At 32.9% G+C, this 16666-nt stretch overlaps 1 protein-coding gene across 2 annotated transcripts in view; it reads left to right on the top strand.

The window, feature by feature from the left end:
• The first annotated feature begins 10146 nt into the window (after window positions 1-10146).
• bdl (borderless) overlaps window positions 10147-16666 on the top strand; it is a 44522-nt gene continuing 38002 nt past the window's right edge. For both annotated transcript variants that reach the window (XM_075368830.1, XM_075368829.1), the window contains exon 1: window positions 10147-10301. In XM_075368830.1, the coding sequence (XP_075224945.1) occupies window positions 10244-10301 (58 nt within the window). In that variant the 5' untranslated portion in view covers window positions 10147-10243. The remainder of the gene's footprint in view (window positions 10302-16666) is intronic.

Below are 16666 nucleotides of genomic sequence, written 5' to 3'. Positions count from 1 at the left end.
TTAAGAAATCAACCTTACGGTGAGGTTAATCTTCTTCTTAGCTGCGATTGATGGAGTAGTTTTTTTGTTTATCCCCATCAAACAAATTCTTCTTCGTGTTTATAAATAATAAATAATATTTAGTGCTTTTAAAGAAAACTAATAACTGATTTTACATTAATAAACTTTGAAGTGATGGGGATAAAAACAACACAGCGAAGATCAGCAAAAGCGACCTGATGATAATATTGGATTCAGATTATTCAACTGCTATAGAGGGAAACTCTATAGCAAGTTTTAATAATAAGAAGAAAGAGAACAGACCGCAAGAAGAAAACGAAAAATTGAACAATTCGAATGAAAAAATAAGAACAAAAATAGTAAGAGAAACTAAGGAAGATAAAACATTTGATTACGGGATATAAAGACAAATAAAAGTGGAATAAGCGCAAGAGCGATGAGAATGTGAGGAAAAAGAAAAAAAATAGTACTGTAATAGATTTACCAGAATTAAATAATATTATTTATTATGAAAACTAACCGAATAAAAATTCAAGTTATATAAATTTCTGGTCTAAAAAAATTTTTTGAAATTAATCTCCAACCTCATTAATATTATTTTCGTGCCGTAATTTGACTTTCGTAAAAATTCAATTGAAAATGGATAAATAATGACCCTGCATTCAATTTTTAATGTCGTGCTGCACTGAACAGTTGGGAAGGAATGTGTACGGTAACCTCCCTTGGGTTATTGGGTAAGATTTATCTGTTATGTGATTATATTGTAATAACATAAAAACATGATGTTATATAACATCGATATAAAGTGAAACTTGTGCAAAGACGTGAATCGTATGAATAAGACGATTACTTTGTTGACAATAATACAATAAAAAGATATAAAATAGTTAAAGTAAAAGTAATCGCATTACTTATATAGAGTCATTCATTTTCAGCTCAAAAAGTAAAATTGCAATAATACAAAAAGTATGTGTAATGTCAACCGATATTTCTTTACACAAGTTTCAAATTATGTTAATTATTTCTGTCACAACGGCGAGAAAAATAAGTTATGAATTTTTCGTCGTCAAAGGTGTGTATTTTTTAGTTACCGTAGCTTAATAATAATTATTATTACAATATTTTCGAAGCGCAATATAATTCATTCGGCCTACACGGCTTTTCTTCACGTAACCAATTTATCAACAAAATTGTGCGTGACCTTTGGCAAAAATCAGCTTGAATTCCACTAGTAACGCGACGAATGTAAGCTTTCAAGTCGGCAGTCTTTCGCGGTTTGTTGCTATAAGCTTTTGACATAATATAACCCCAAAGAAAAAGGTCTAAGGGAGTCAAATTACACGATCGTGGTGGCCGATTGACGTTACTGTTTCGTGTGAAATTATCGAATCGCCAAACTTTTGACTAAATAACTATATAGTTTAAGCAGTTGTGTGGCATGTGGCGAAATCCTGTTGAAACTATATCTCATTCAAATTAAATTTTTCCAAATCAAGAATAATATCTCGATAGCGTTCACCGTTTACAGTAACAGCATCTGCTTGCTCGTTTTCGAAAAAATGGCCCGATGATGCCACCAGCCCGTAATCCACACCAAACAGTGATCTTTTTCGGATGTAATGGTCGTTATAGAATCATTTTTGGATTGGAATCGTTCCAAAATACGGTAATTTTGCATTTTTTACAAAGCCATCGAACCAAAAATGAGCCTCATCTAAAAAGATGATTTTTTAATGAAAATTTAGATCCGCTTCGAGCTGCTCTAGAATCCGATGAGTAAACCGTCGGTGCAAAGAATGGTCCGTGGTTTTAATTCTGAGTTAATTGAATCTTTTACGGGTGTACACTAAGATCTTTACGCAAAAATTGCCACGTTCTTGTTAAAGAAAGGCCCAATTTTTGTGAACAATGTGAAATTGATAAATTTCGATTTTCACGAACAGTTGCACTTGCAGCAGCAATATTCTCTACATTTCTTTTGTGAATTGGTTTTTCAACATAAAGTAAAGAAAATTCTCTTCAAAATTTTTAACCGAACGGTAAATTGCACTTTTGTTTGAACTATTTTCGCACCATAAATATCGCGAAGCGTACCTTTCGCGGTTGCAACCGATTTCATATTTCGATAATAATTTTTTACGGTTTGTAATCGTTGTTAAGGCGTGTAGCGTTACTTGATGATTTTTCATAAACTACTGAAAACAAATGACGTTTGAAAATTTAAAAGTCAACGTTGCCACCAAAATCTATTAATTTTTTGCGCTGAATTTGAAAAAACCCTTAAACATTTTCAAAATAAGCAGCCAAATCCTGGGAAGTTCATGCAAAAATAAAGAAATAAGTTCATTATCATATGTATCCAAAAATTTAGTTTTTTGTATGTCTTTACTTTGTTCGAAATTAACATCTCAAAAATATAGTACAGTATTTTAATGAAATTTAGTCCATAACCGACATTCTTTAAAAAATAAATAAATATTCTTGTTTACAAATTTTGTAAGATGGGCTGCGTAAATTTTTAATTCATTAGTAACTAAAACAATTAAATTAATTAATAAATTTCGAAAAATACATTTATTAAGTAAAATCCTAATATGTGAAAATAGTGACACTGTATTAATTAATATACGGCTTCTAATAAACGAGTAAATGTGCGGAAATTAAAAAATAAACAATTTTGAACTAGTTTTCATTTCCACCATTAAGAAAGAAATTTTTTTTAGGTGTAAATATAAGGTTACTTTTTCCTAACCGTAGACCAATCAATAGAAATTTAAAAGGACTGAGTTTATGATAAAATTGTTACCCGGAAACCGATTGCGGCATATTTTGAAGAACATTTCGTAGCTGAAAACGCACATGTTTTAAACTCGCAACTAGGTGTAATAATTGTTTAAACAATTTTTTTTTTTGGAAAAAAATTGTTTTCTTTCGTTTTTTGCGTATAAAATGAAAACCGCTGGGCCATGAAAATACATTCAATATAAAAGTTATAGAAAATTGAATATCTGTAAAATTTGTAAATTTGTAAAGGTAAAACACCTTATGCGTTTTGATTAATGCATTTCCCGCTGAGAAAATACGGAAAAAATGCTAAAAATAGCTATTTTTGCGAAAATTTCCAACTTCGTTATTTTTGCGTGTGAAGCATCAGCGTTTGGGAAAAATATAGTTAATATCATAGAATATGTGCGCAGAAGCCGGATTTTATCAGATGCATACTTTGTGCAAAATAGATGTTCTAAATTCGTCATGCCTTTTCTTGCAGTATTCGTTCTATTTCGTACGATAGCTTAAATGAAAATTTAAAGACGGATTCGGAAAGTAGATAAGCTAAACAACAATTCTTTAATTTACTTCCATTCGTTTAAATACCGTTGAATTACTTTAAAATGCACCCAATCCTCGATGTCACATGCGAACGTACTGCGCAAGGCGATGGTAGTGGGGGTATACGGCAGCGGTAGGCAGCGAGTACAGATAACGCTGCCGTATATCCCAACTGTTTTTCCGGATTTTCTCGCGGAAAAATTTTTCTTATCCCTTTTCTCCCGGGTCAGTTATTCATTTAAGTATTCTCAACCCGGGGAAGTGTCCATTTACTCTAAGGAGGCCTTCCCGCCCACCGGCTAAAATTCCGGCACGGCAGGTCAGCCTCCCCGGTCGGATCTTTTGTTGTTGCCTGCCTCTAATCCCCGAGACAGGAAACCAAGGTCCGGCTTCGCCGTCCCCAGCCCCGCCCCGGGAACCGGGACTCGGTCTTGATAGATTGATAGATTGCCTGCCTCAAACCCCGCCATGGGGCACCAGGACGGCAATGCCGCCACAGACCCCCGCAGCGAGGCCGGGTCTCGGTCTTTATATTACCCAATAATCCGATCACATAATGCCTACTCACAGTCATGACTTTCATAAGGAGACAATATACATGAATATCTTTGTACTACAATTACTACCATCGTTTATTAGTACCCCATACGTCTTTCGATGTCGTCCTTCTCTTTTAAGACTAAAAAAGAGAACTTTTCAAATATACTCCAGTTTTTTTCAGAGCCCAATATGAAACTGATTAGATCCTCGGGTGTGAGATTTTGTATTCCCATCCGGAACCTAGATACTGTCCATTTGTGGCATTCAAAAATTGTATGCTCAGCTGTGTTGTCGCTTTCACAAAACCCACAACGTGGAGAGCTCCTTTTGCCAAAACGAAATAGATATTGTTCAAAATTTCCATATCCAGAAAGCATCTGAGATACATGTAACTGACCTCGCCGTGCTTTCGATTGACCCACTGTCTAATGTCTGGTATCAGCTTTTTTGTCCACACACGTCGTGTTGACTCCATTTCCGCTGCCATGACTGCTTGACCACGTCAGAAGCATCACACCGTTCCATGCCCTGGAATCAAAGCCATCGCTCCAATACTTGGAGTTCTATGAGCATTGACGACACAGGACACATCAGTTTCATAAGATATTGTACGGTAACCGGACGTCACCCCAACCAAAGCAAGAATTAAATTTGACTTGCGAAGATTTACTTAAAAATTCTAAAAATTAAAATTTTTTATTAAAGATCCGAATACCAACTTTAAAGTAAGAAATTATAAATCGTAAAGCAAGATCATTAAGAATGACTAAATATTGGGAGAAAGTAAAAGCTAAGAACTTAAAGGCCAAAAGATCGGCAAAAAAGACTTGAATTATTATGACTAAAGTGGTTCTTTGCGGCCTTAAAAGTATTAAAAAAAAAGAAAGAATATTACATAGTTTCATAACTTTAAGAAATTTTCTTTAATAAATATTCGAAATGTCCTTCGTCTGCAGTTATACTAGCATCGACACATTTCTTCATGTCAGATTTCACTTTTTTTAATGGTTGCAGCTCTGACATGAATATTTCGACTTCAATGTTCCGTTTGAGTCGATCGTCTGAAAGAGAATTATTTCTGAAAACTTCTTCTTTTAAATAATTCCAAAGAAGAAATTGGTGGGCGAACTACTTGGCCGTAGACCGCAGGAAATTACTTTCTCCCCGAAGAACTGGAGTAGCAGCAACATTGTGTTTTTGAACTCCATTATCGGTCGTTCAAGCTATTTATATAACCGCTTAGATGAAATCAAACCGGATCGCTAAAGAAAATGTTATCCGAGATACGAATTTGCCGCAAAAAAAAAAAACGCATTACAAAAACGCATGCAATAACCGAGTATTTTTCTGGGATCGGGTACTCTTAATTTCTGCGTGACGTGAATACGGTACGGTTGTAATTTTAATTTTTTTGTGACTTTGCGGATACTCCTGTACGAAAATCCGATCTGCTGAGATAGCCTTCTTATCGATTTTTGAGGTGACCGTTCAAAGGATACATAGACACGTTTTAAAGATTCGTCGTATAAAACAGTCGGCCGATCGGATCGCTTTCATTCATCTACATACTGGTTTCTCTAAAACGATCGACTACGCTTGAAATCATCGACTTGTTCGGTGCGTTTGATCGAAGAAAACCTACGTCAAAGTTTTGGTGACAGTTTAAAAACGATTACGATTTAAAATAAATCTCGATAATAACCAGACGTTAAGACCGGGTAAATCGCACGATAGTCTTTTTATAGAACATCAGTCACTAACAGACAAAATAGGTAGAGATTACTTGTGTAGTGTATAGTATTGCAACTAGGTCAAGGTCACCCGTTCTTTAGTGCCACCTAAAAGTAAATTTCCCACTTCAGTGGATTAATGGGTTCAGATAACTTGCGTAACGTTTTCGCTCGTTCTGTATATGCAATACCATCAACAATTTCACAAATAATGTGTAATTCTTACAAAATAAAATAAAAAAAACACTCACATTCTTGAGTTGTAAGTTAACTACGTACGTTAAAAAGAATTATTTCTTGCTCCTGCCAGTAGTATATAAATATACATATATATATATATATTGTGTGTTGTATACACACGCACACAACCAACTCACCCACCCACAAACGCGCACAATTTATTTATCCTTGATATCATGCGGTTTTAACAGTAACACATCAACAATTTAAGTATTAAATTTAAAGTGGCCAATCAGCACAAAACAAAATACAGTAACATTCTTTCAACTTGTAACCAACTGCAGTCAAATAAAAGAGATAAAACAAAATATATATATCATATAGAATTAAAATAAAACGCAGATATCTTTCGACGTTAGAAAAAAATAAAAGATTAAAAATGTAAGAATTGTAATCAAAAAACTCTACTGTCTAGAGCTAATTTAAAAAATAAATCGCAGAATTATAATAAAGACTAATTTTAAACGCAAATAAAACAATTATCACGCGTCACTCAGCTTCATAAGCAAAATTTAATTGTACATTTTATGTAGATTGCAAATTCAATCTCATACATACACACAAATATATATAATTGATATTAGCAAAAGAGGAACTATTTGCTTCTCAAGGGTTCACAAAAATTATCGTACAGTCGTAATCCCCATATTAAATATAAAGGCTGCGTAATCAGCCGAGTTAGAGTTCATAAGAACCTAGGTGTTTTGTTTGATGAAAAGTTGCTGTTTAGCAACCACATTAGGCAAGTAGCGACGGACGCCGTCTCTATAATGCACAAGCTTAGGAGGATTGCTCGAAAGGATTGCGGCTGTCGGGCCGTCATTTATACATGGTGTACCGAGGTGTCTTCAAAAGTATGATTTTTTTATGCTGCGTCTGTTTGGGCGCATAGGTTGGAAAGAAGTCGAGCACTTATTCAGAATTTAAGGAGTGCCCAGCGCAGAGCTTTAATGGTATGCACTGGTATTTTTAAAACAACCTTACGAGGCTACTACCGTATTGGGAAAGGCTCTCCCAATGGATTAAGTAGTTAAAGTTTGGGTGGCCATGTGTTGATTGCGAAGAGGTAGGGAGGTCAGGGCATTTGGGATGCGGTTTCGAACCGGGCCTGTACCGGAGCGGAACGGTGATCGCAATGTACCGGTTCTAAATTTCGAACAGGTGCCCATCTCCCGCCTGCGGTGGAGGCTTTACAGCCTCACGATTGAAGCATGGCAGCAAGAATGGCACGCCACGACTAAGGGTAGATCTTTGTGTAGATTAAAATAAGACTTGGGGGATGGTACGACTACCCAGCTCTTGGGGGGGGGGGGTGGTCAAAACTCTGGCTATCCTGGAACTTAGAGGTCAAGGGGAAATTAGCCACTCATAAACGGCGAGTCAATGTGGCGTGAGCCGCATTGTTTGACCGTGTGGGGTGTTCCTTGATGCCGTTGCTTTGTTCAACCGGCAACAGTAGTTTAAGGGATATAAGACTCCTACCGCTTGCTGTGGGAAGCTACTCTCGAGAAATGGCTGGCCATCGGCCAAATATAGCTGCAAGCGCTATAATATGGTGGACAGGTACTTATCGGAATTAAGCGACCTAGTCGTGACGGGGTACGCCTACCCATTTTAGTAATACATGAGAAGTGAGCGGTGGGACACGCAAGCGAGTGGTGTAGGGCACCACGCTTATTCCGCTCACGCAGTTAGGTAAGCTCTAGGAGCTAATTAGGATATCGGTCGCTAAACCGTGTTGAAGCACAGTAGCTGTTTGTGGCAGGGACATTCGGGTTAGAGATGTGGTTCATGCACGACGGGGTACCTGCTCATTTTTATAATAATGTAAAGAATCATTTAAATAATATTTACGATTGACAATGGATCGGTTGGAAACGAACCAGTGAAACAGCGACCATGGTCTCCCGACCTCACGCCGTCTGACTTTTTTCTAAGAGGTGGTTGAAGTCAATTGTTTATTCGAAACGGATTAACACACAAGAGGAACTAAGGAATCGCATAATAGAAGATGCAGAAACTATTAAGGATACTCAACGTTATGAGACGCGCTATTACATTTTATGTTAAAAACTGTTTCCATCCTACGGACAAAATTAGTTATTTCACGCAGTTAAAATTTTTTTTCACAATTTAGTCTGTTTTATTTTTTAATACAGTTAAATTTCAATATCTGTATTCAATTTTTTCTGAAGTAATTTAATTAATCTTTTTAGAATTAAATTTTCAACATTTCTAATCGGAAAAAGTGCAACTTAATTACCGTTTAACAAAATTTTCTGTGTTAAACCCAAAAACGTATTTTTTTTTTTACCGCCAAGTTTTGTGTTTTACGTCAGATATCCTTAAAACTAATGGAAGTACAGTTCTGGGATCCATTTTTTAAATATTTTCAGGCCAAAAACAAGAAATAACTAAATTAGCTTCTCAATTTACGTTCCCATTTCAGGAAGTCTTTATTTCCCCGGGGAAACCGAAACTCGAGCGAAATTTTTCGCTAGCCGTAACTCACTAACAAAGCGTTTTCGGGTCTATCCATTTATATGAACTTTTTTCTATTTTAGCTATAGAATCAGCTCCTGAGAGATTGCCATATAGTTCTCTCTCTCTTTCTCTCTCTCTCTCTCTCTCTCTCTCTCTCTCTCTCTATATATATATATATATATATATATATATATATATATAAAATAAAGTTCTAAAATCTTTACATAGTACAATGTAGGCCTACAAAGAGCATCCACCAGATAGCGACTCACCGAATGAGGGTTAACAGACGGTGGTCTTCCCAATAACTACACCAACTGCTATTTTGATACAGAAAAGTTTTGAAAAATATTTATTTATAAAAAAAATCTTCTAAAACCAAGAAAGTTCATCATAAAAGTTTATTAAAATCAGTAAACAAGAATCATAACTTCGTCACAAATACACATTGCCAAAATATATAATCCTTGAAAAACAAATTAAGAAAAGTATCAAACTTTTATAATGTCGACAGTTGAATTTAAAAACGATTTGAGAACTATTTTGAGAAATTGCGGAAGTACTTAACAAAAGCGACACGTTAATTCAATTTAATCATGTAATAAAAACAAGAATGTAACCAAAGAAAAAACAAAAAAAAAAGAGTTTTTGTCAAACCGCTTTATGGGGGTTTGAACAAGATTAAACATCATCAGAATATCTTAGTTACCTAAGGGATATTAAATTGCGTGAATTACGGGAAATAATTTTATAACCCTTTCAATAGAATTTTTAGATACGGGAACCATACTTTCTTTTTCTGTTTAGTCTCCCAAACCATCGTAAGGTATTCATTCTGAGGATGATATGTATGAATATAAATGAAGTGTAGTCTTGTACAGTCTCAGAGATGTGTGGTTAATTGAAACCCACCCACCAAAGAGCACCGGTATTCAAGCCGGTCAAACGATCGATTCTAATTCTACTGTTAACAACTGTAAATATTACGGTAAGCGATCAGAGAAAACCAGAACTGATCGATAGAGAAAAGGTGTCCTCTTCCACCCAACACATACTTGATCCGTCGAAAATTAAGAGGGCTTGGTCGGAAGTTTTGATGCGTTCACCCTGTAGCCCTGATTTTTTTACCGTCAAGACTCCTGTTTGTTCTGATCTCTACGGAACTCTCTTAACGGTATAAATTTGGCTTATGAAAATAAGAAAAGAGGCTTATGAAAATCACTTACCGCAGTTTTTCATCCAGACAATAGAGAAATTCTACGAGATTGCGATTTCATTTCAAAAATAGCAAAAGCTAGTGGATCAAAACGGCACGTATTTTCGGTTTAATAAATTTAATTTAAAGTATAAAAAAAAATCTTCTTTTATTTTTGCATAAAAATACAAAGAAACGTTTTAACCAAAACCTGGATAAAATTGTTGAAAAGACAGAAATGAAATGTAAACGAGCACCTGATTCTCATAAATTTGGCGAAATAAAACAACAATTACGAAAATTTAAAAAAGTTGATTTTAAAAGAATTTAACAATACAAAATGAATTTATTTTGTAAATAAAAGGTATAATTTTATCTTTTAAATATCGCTAATAGTTTAGCACGATAATAAATCGCTTAATCGTAAATTATTTAACGAATTATTTATATAACTCGATCCGAAGTAACCGAGAGTGCGGTTCTGCGGCTCGTGTCTGGTTCATAGAGGGGGCGATAAAGAGCGAGTGAAAAGAGAATAGACTAGCGAAACAAACACGGATGCAAAGGAAAGGACGCCTCCACCCTCATCTATCTACACGTACAATTACGTTAGTCGTTGTAACAAACATACAAACACACACACATACGCTATGCAGAGATCAGTTTTAGTGCTGGACGGACGATGGCCACAACGACGCAGAGTTGACCGTACAATCATTACAGGATGACCAGCTCTTATAAAATAGCCGTCGGTGTCGTATTTTTTTTTGCAATTTTACCAGGTATGACGATAATTAAATTTATTTAAAATTATATTGTATTTTACGCATTAACAAGATTTTGATATTATTTACAATTAAAAATATAAGAAGCACAATCGTTAAAAAAAATAATAAAAATAAATATCGCTTTCCTTTTTATAGAGTATATATTACTAAAACTAAACAACGAAACGAAAAATAAATAAATAAAAAACACGAAATTCAAATATTTTATTGCGTGTTAATTAAAATAAAAATAATAAATTACTAAATACTCGACTACATTTTTTTGATAAAAAAAATAACGGAATAAAATTAAAGATGTGTATTAAACTTGATATATCTAGAAATATGACAAAAACTTTCTTAGGAATTAAATAAATAATAACACGCCCAAAAGCAAAACAAATTAGTATTACGTACACGTAGAAATTTTAATAACAACGCGATAAGTTTCTAAAATGTATCGCGTATATTGTAAAATAAAGAAAGTACGGATTATTTTTACCGATAATTAAACCGATATATATTAATTTTAATTTTTAATAATAATTTTAATTATAATTAATAATCGCTAACGCGGTTTAATGATGTTTGTAATTAATACTTAACTCTTGAACTAGTAACATTTAACTTCATTACTTATCGAAAAATATATTTAATGGAAGGTAATGAACGATTTTTAAACTTTTAGAAAAAATTGAATCAATCCTAAAGTTCTTTATAATATTTTTATACGTATACTTTTAAAAACTAATTTTTAATATTGGCATATGTTCGTCATAGCCGATTCGATAAAAATATTACCGGCTTTCACGGCCGAGTCGGCAGCATCTCGGCATTCATCTGGGTTTGAATCCCGGTAAGGCACGGCATCTTTTCATATGCTACCGATTTCCAGCGGGCTAATGGCCGTAGCTCTTGATGCCCGCTCTTGCATAAAAAAGAAAAAATTGTAAAAAAAAAATAAATTATACAAATAATAAATTTCTCGAAAATCAAGAAATTAAAACGATATCAAAATTTAGATATCTCGGAGAAGTAATAAAGCCAAACGCTCTAGAAAAGGATGCGCTAAAAGAGCAAACGCAGAAAACGGCGTTACTGTTTAGTTTAACATGAAATTTATATAATAAAATATAACTTTGCGTAACATTAAACTACAACATTAAAAAACAGTAATTCTTCCGGAGGCGTTATAAGGCGCCGAGTGGTAGCAAAATTTCTCGGATCTTTTTAAAATAGAAAAAGAATTTTAAGAAACACATACGGACCCGATTACCAGAACGGAATTTATAAACTTAAAAGTGAAACAGAAATTTATAAAAAATTTAGAAAAAATAAGACACCGTCCGACGAATAAGACTACAATTTTATGGCGTTTATACAGAACGAACGAAAACAGATTAACAAAACAAATATTTAACTTTTATAACAGTAGAACTAACTGTTGAAACTAGCCGATTTAAAGAAGTAGAAAACGAACTTAATACTTTAAAAATCTTTAAACTGTTTAAATATAGACAGATTTAGAAAATCGATCGAAGAATCTAAGTTTCCAGAGAAGGATAACAGGAGTATAGGAAGAAAGCGGACCGAGGAACAAAAACAAGTGAAAAAAATATTGGGAAAACAAAAGAAGTTCCAAACTATTATACAAACGTGATCGTTAGTGGTCCGGGCGAAGAAAAAAAAGAAAAAAATTAAACAAAATGAAGTCAAGTTATATACTATTTCAGAACATTATACTGGATTCGTACCAACAAATTGTTTTTCCATTACTCTACGGAATGCAAAAAGATTACGGTTGCAAAATTATTAAGTTAATGGAACGAAAGACGCTGTAAAATCTTAATAGCTAATGCCTTAAAAAAAAAAAAAGATGAAAGATCTAACGGAAAAGATAAAACGGAAATGAAAATTACAAGCAAAATAATAAAAAAAGGTAAACCTCTGTAAATAACCTACGCACCTTTTTAAATAAACCTTTCTGTAAACAGATTTAACAAAATTTCAATATTTGAAAAGTTCATTTCTTTTTTTTATTGTAAAGGTTAAAAAAAGATCTTAACAATTTTTTTTTTGTAAAAATCATTTAAATTCGATTTTAATCATTTATACATGCCACAATGATATAACCTATGATAAACTTAAGAATTATTTAATTCATTTACTATACAAATAATATTTGACAATGAAAAAGAAGATTGTGTAATTATTTTCATCGTTAGTACTTTTATAGTCATTTAGTTCATTACAAATAAAGTTGGATTTCTTTAACCGGTTCATTTGTTCTATTAAAATATTTTATTAATACAAATAAATATTAAATTAATAATAATCAAGTTCATAACCCGAACCTAACCTGAAAATTTTTTAAATTCTTAAAAATAAAATCATATTTGTGAGGATAATGCATTTGTGTTTATAAATATAGTTTTATCTTAAAAAAAGCAAAAACAAAAAATAAACAGCAATATCAAAACCATAATATTTTGCCTTCAATTGTATTTATTGCTAAGCATGTTATCGTTATTATATCTATTAAAACCTTCTATTCCAGTTTAAAATATACTGTAATCTTATGCTTGAGTTATTTTTAAATAGACATTACTTCTTTTTTGTGCAGTCGCATTAAAAAAAGGAAGAGATTTTAGTCCATATTGAATGGACTAATATCGCATGAAAATAGTTATCTATATTATTATATAAAGAGGATGAGGGTTTTTGTTTGTTCGGGATAAACAACAACCCGGTCAATCGTAAACAAATTTTTACCCACCTTTCTCGGCATAACCGATAAGGTTTTTAGATATATTTCATCGCGAAAATATATACATAGTGGAGAATAGCCGATCGAAGAACAAACTTTAATGAATTGAATTAATGAACTGTGAACAGTGAGTCGCTGTGCGAGCCGGGTTTGAGCTGAACGGTTCGAATCGATCGAATGAATAACGTAACAAAAATAATAGAATTAAATTTACGTTAAATAAAATAATAAATAAATTAAACAAATTTCTGTTTAATAATAACAGGCTTCCCGTGGAAACTGCGTGTGAGGCTAGAAGGCGGTGAAGTGATGCGAGAACCTCATGCGAGGCTAGAGCGATCATCACCAGCGACCGGTAACAAACGGGTTGCCCGTAGGGCGCTGTTTTGGGAGATGCTCTTACAATAAGCTCTTATAAGAGCAGCGACGGAGTGCTGCTCTTATAAGTGCTGCTCTTAATATCGACGGAGTGCTGCTCTTAATATCTCTGCAAACAATCCTTCGATTTTTAAAATTCAAACGGGGTATTTGTTAGTAGTAGGTTGAAAGCTAACCTTTGCAAGCACCAGGCACACTCTCGATCCAACAGATCACGGTTATTCAGAAATGATGTTATATCTTTGCAACCGATCTGCCGATTTTCAAAATTCAAACGGGGAATTTGCTAATATAATATAAAATACGATGCAACCAAACCGCAATGAAAATAGCAATGCCTGTCGACGATGTTTTTTTTCGGGAGTCGTCTTTTTAATTTTTATATTTATCTCTCGCATTCGTTAAGTTTTGTTAATTTTAATGCTAATACGATAAAGCTGCTTTCCCTTGATCCGTCAAGACAAATATAGGTGCATTTATTTTTTGTTATTCGTGAAACAGCACATTTAATACTCTCGATAAGATGTATAACAATATATGTACATATAATATATAGTTACGTTTTTATATATGAATTACAGTTCAGTAACTGGCACATTGTTTGGTTATAGAACTGTAATTTCTGAATAATGAGAAAAGGTAATTAACTGAACCCAAATGGGCTCAGCTAATAATCTCAGTAGTGCAGTATTGAAATGCTTTTTTAAGTTGTTTTGTTGGTTTTATATATATGCCGTTTAGGTATATATATATGTATATGTATATGTATCCTAAATGGCATTTGTATGTGTGTCTGTGTGCGCTTCCCCCTTAGCGTAGCATCGGAATATACCGATCACTAGCGGAAAATCCCGATTCGTTAGTATCAATTTCTAGAGTTAAATTTCTAATTTAACTTTCGTTATCAATTTTTTCATTCAAAAAAATTTTTTTTTTACACAAGAGGTAATTAATTTTGGACACCTAATAATCCCTGCAGCTAGAACATACAGAATATATATATATATATATATATATATATATATACACACACATATACACTCACTCATTTTTTTGTTTTGTTAACTGAAATGAATTAAAAGATGTTAAAAAAATATGAATTACTCATAGAGCCAGCACATTTTTTTTTCTAACAGGTAAAAAATGAAAACTTTGTCTACATTAGGATTAACTCTATAAGAACTGGGTCAGAGAAAAATGAATAAAAATAGTATAAATATACAGATGAGGATGTCTCGCAATGAAAGCGTGCGTGCTTGTGTGTGTGTGTGTGTGATCGTCTCAGTATTTTGTTTAAATTAAAAAGTGTATTTTTATAAAATGAATCAAAAATTTACATTACTTCCCTCGAGTGCAACGCCTCACATACACACAATTTTCACGTTATGAAACTTAAGAGAAGTTTAAGAAGAATAAACTTAAACTAAAAAGAAAAAAGGATGAATCCAAATAAAACAAAAAAAAATTGAGAAAATTACTTCATAACCAACAAATTAACTTTCTATTCATTTCATAGTGTACAAAAAGTAATAAAAAAACAATTTTTAGAAATATGAAAATATATTTTAAAAGTATAATAATAATGTGTTTTTATCATAATATTAACTTAAAACAATAAAAAATTATTAACGAATTAGATACGTGAATAATTTGTGAAAATTGTAGTTATGTGCATATAAAATGTATTATACATCGATTAAATTATGTAATAATAATTTTAATTTTTATGCGCGTTTTTTTTACTGAAGAAATCCTTACCGAGATCCAGTTATTTGTAAAACGTAGGTTGTCAGTGCGTAGTTAATAAAAAATCATATCATGTTAATATATAGCCTTGGTTTTACACCATAATTAAAAATGTAGTTTCCAACAAAGAGAAAAAGTAATTGTTTTCTGTGAATAATAAACTAATAACAACAATGAATATATATATATACTCTGATTGACAAATTCGCTATTATTAACGTGAAACAAAATATTCAACAAAAATAAAATAAATTATAATAATTTACAATCGCTAACTACATCGAGTTTTCACGCGGGTTTCTATTTTAAAATTAAATTAAAACAGAACGTGCATATTATATTTGAGTGTTTGTGTGTAAATATATATATATATATATATATATTTATTTATTTATTTTAAAGATTAAAGCTTTTAATTGACTTAAAAAGTTACAGGTTATTGGGTAGAAGAAAGAAATAATAGCAGTAAATAAAGGAAAAGATTAAATTTTATAAATGCAGAGCCCCTAAATAATTCGAACCCCGGGTAATCCGAACTCAAAAAAAAATTAATTTTACATTTGGTATTTTCCAAATCTACAAGAAGCCGTAAGTTTGCCGTGCGTTTTATCACGTCCCTCTCGACACTGATTTTTTGTCAAGGTTTTTGATCGTTATTCTCATGTGTATTTATTGCACAATAGAGTAAGAAATTAATCCCTCTCTAGAATCTGTTCCGCATCGATACTGTAGCACTAAAAATGTTTATCTTGTTCTGATGCGATTCCAGTAACCGACGTGTTGCATTTCTTATCTTTTTTTGATCGGTTTTATGTGCGATTGTTTTTCGTATGAATCAAGCGTTTTATTTTAATAAAATGTAAGTTTTTATAGAACACTTTTTAAGTACGGTAAGTCTTGCCGCCAAATTGCACAGCCGCTTTATAGACAATGAACCAAAACGTGATCCCGTCGATTAAAATTAAAAACAGAAAAGATCTTTTTTCCAGATAACTTTTCAAAATAATGTGGTAGAGTGCTTAAAAAAAATTAATCTGTAACGTTTTATGATTTTCTTGCTGTTGCTCGGGATTCCTTCGACAAGCCTTTAATTGTAGCATCGTGATAAAACTTTACCTGCTATGACTAAAGATAATGAAAATGTAGGCGCTAGTCTAAGTAAACAAATAGGGAGCGCGTTAGAAGCGACTAGGAACTGTTAACCTCGAACCGGAAAAACCAAAATATTACGAATCGCATTAACGTAGTCGCGAAAGAATGTTTCTGACTTAAATCCGGCGATGAAATTATTGAAGCAGTACGACAAGGGTTAGATGAAAATGATGATGACGATGATGAAATTGAAATAGGACGAAGAGCTTAAAGCGTGAAAAGCAGTAAAATGTTTTAACAGTTGTATTCAGCGGGCTGCAGAGAACAACATTCCACCGCATAAACTACTTTTATCGGCTCAAATACGAAAAGACGCATTAGAAAAATCACTAACTTC

This window comes from Lycorma delicatula, chromosome 6 (assembly GCF_047948215.1).
Source record: "Lycorma delicatula isolate Av1 chromosome 6, ASM4794821v1, whole genome shotgun sequence".
NCBI classification, from domain to species: domain Eukaryota; kingdom Metazoa; phylum Arthropoda; class Insecta; order Hemiptera; family Fulgoridae; genus Lycorma; species Lycorma delicatula.
Note: the sequence above shows the minus strand (reverse complement) of the source record. Positions and strands in the feature narration are given on the sequence as shown.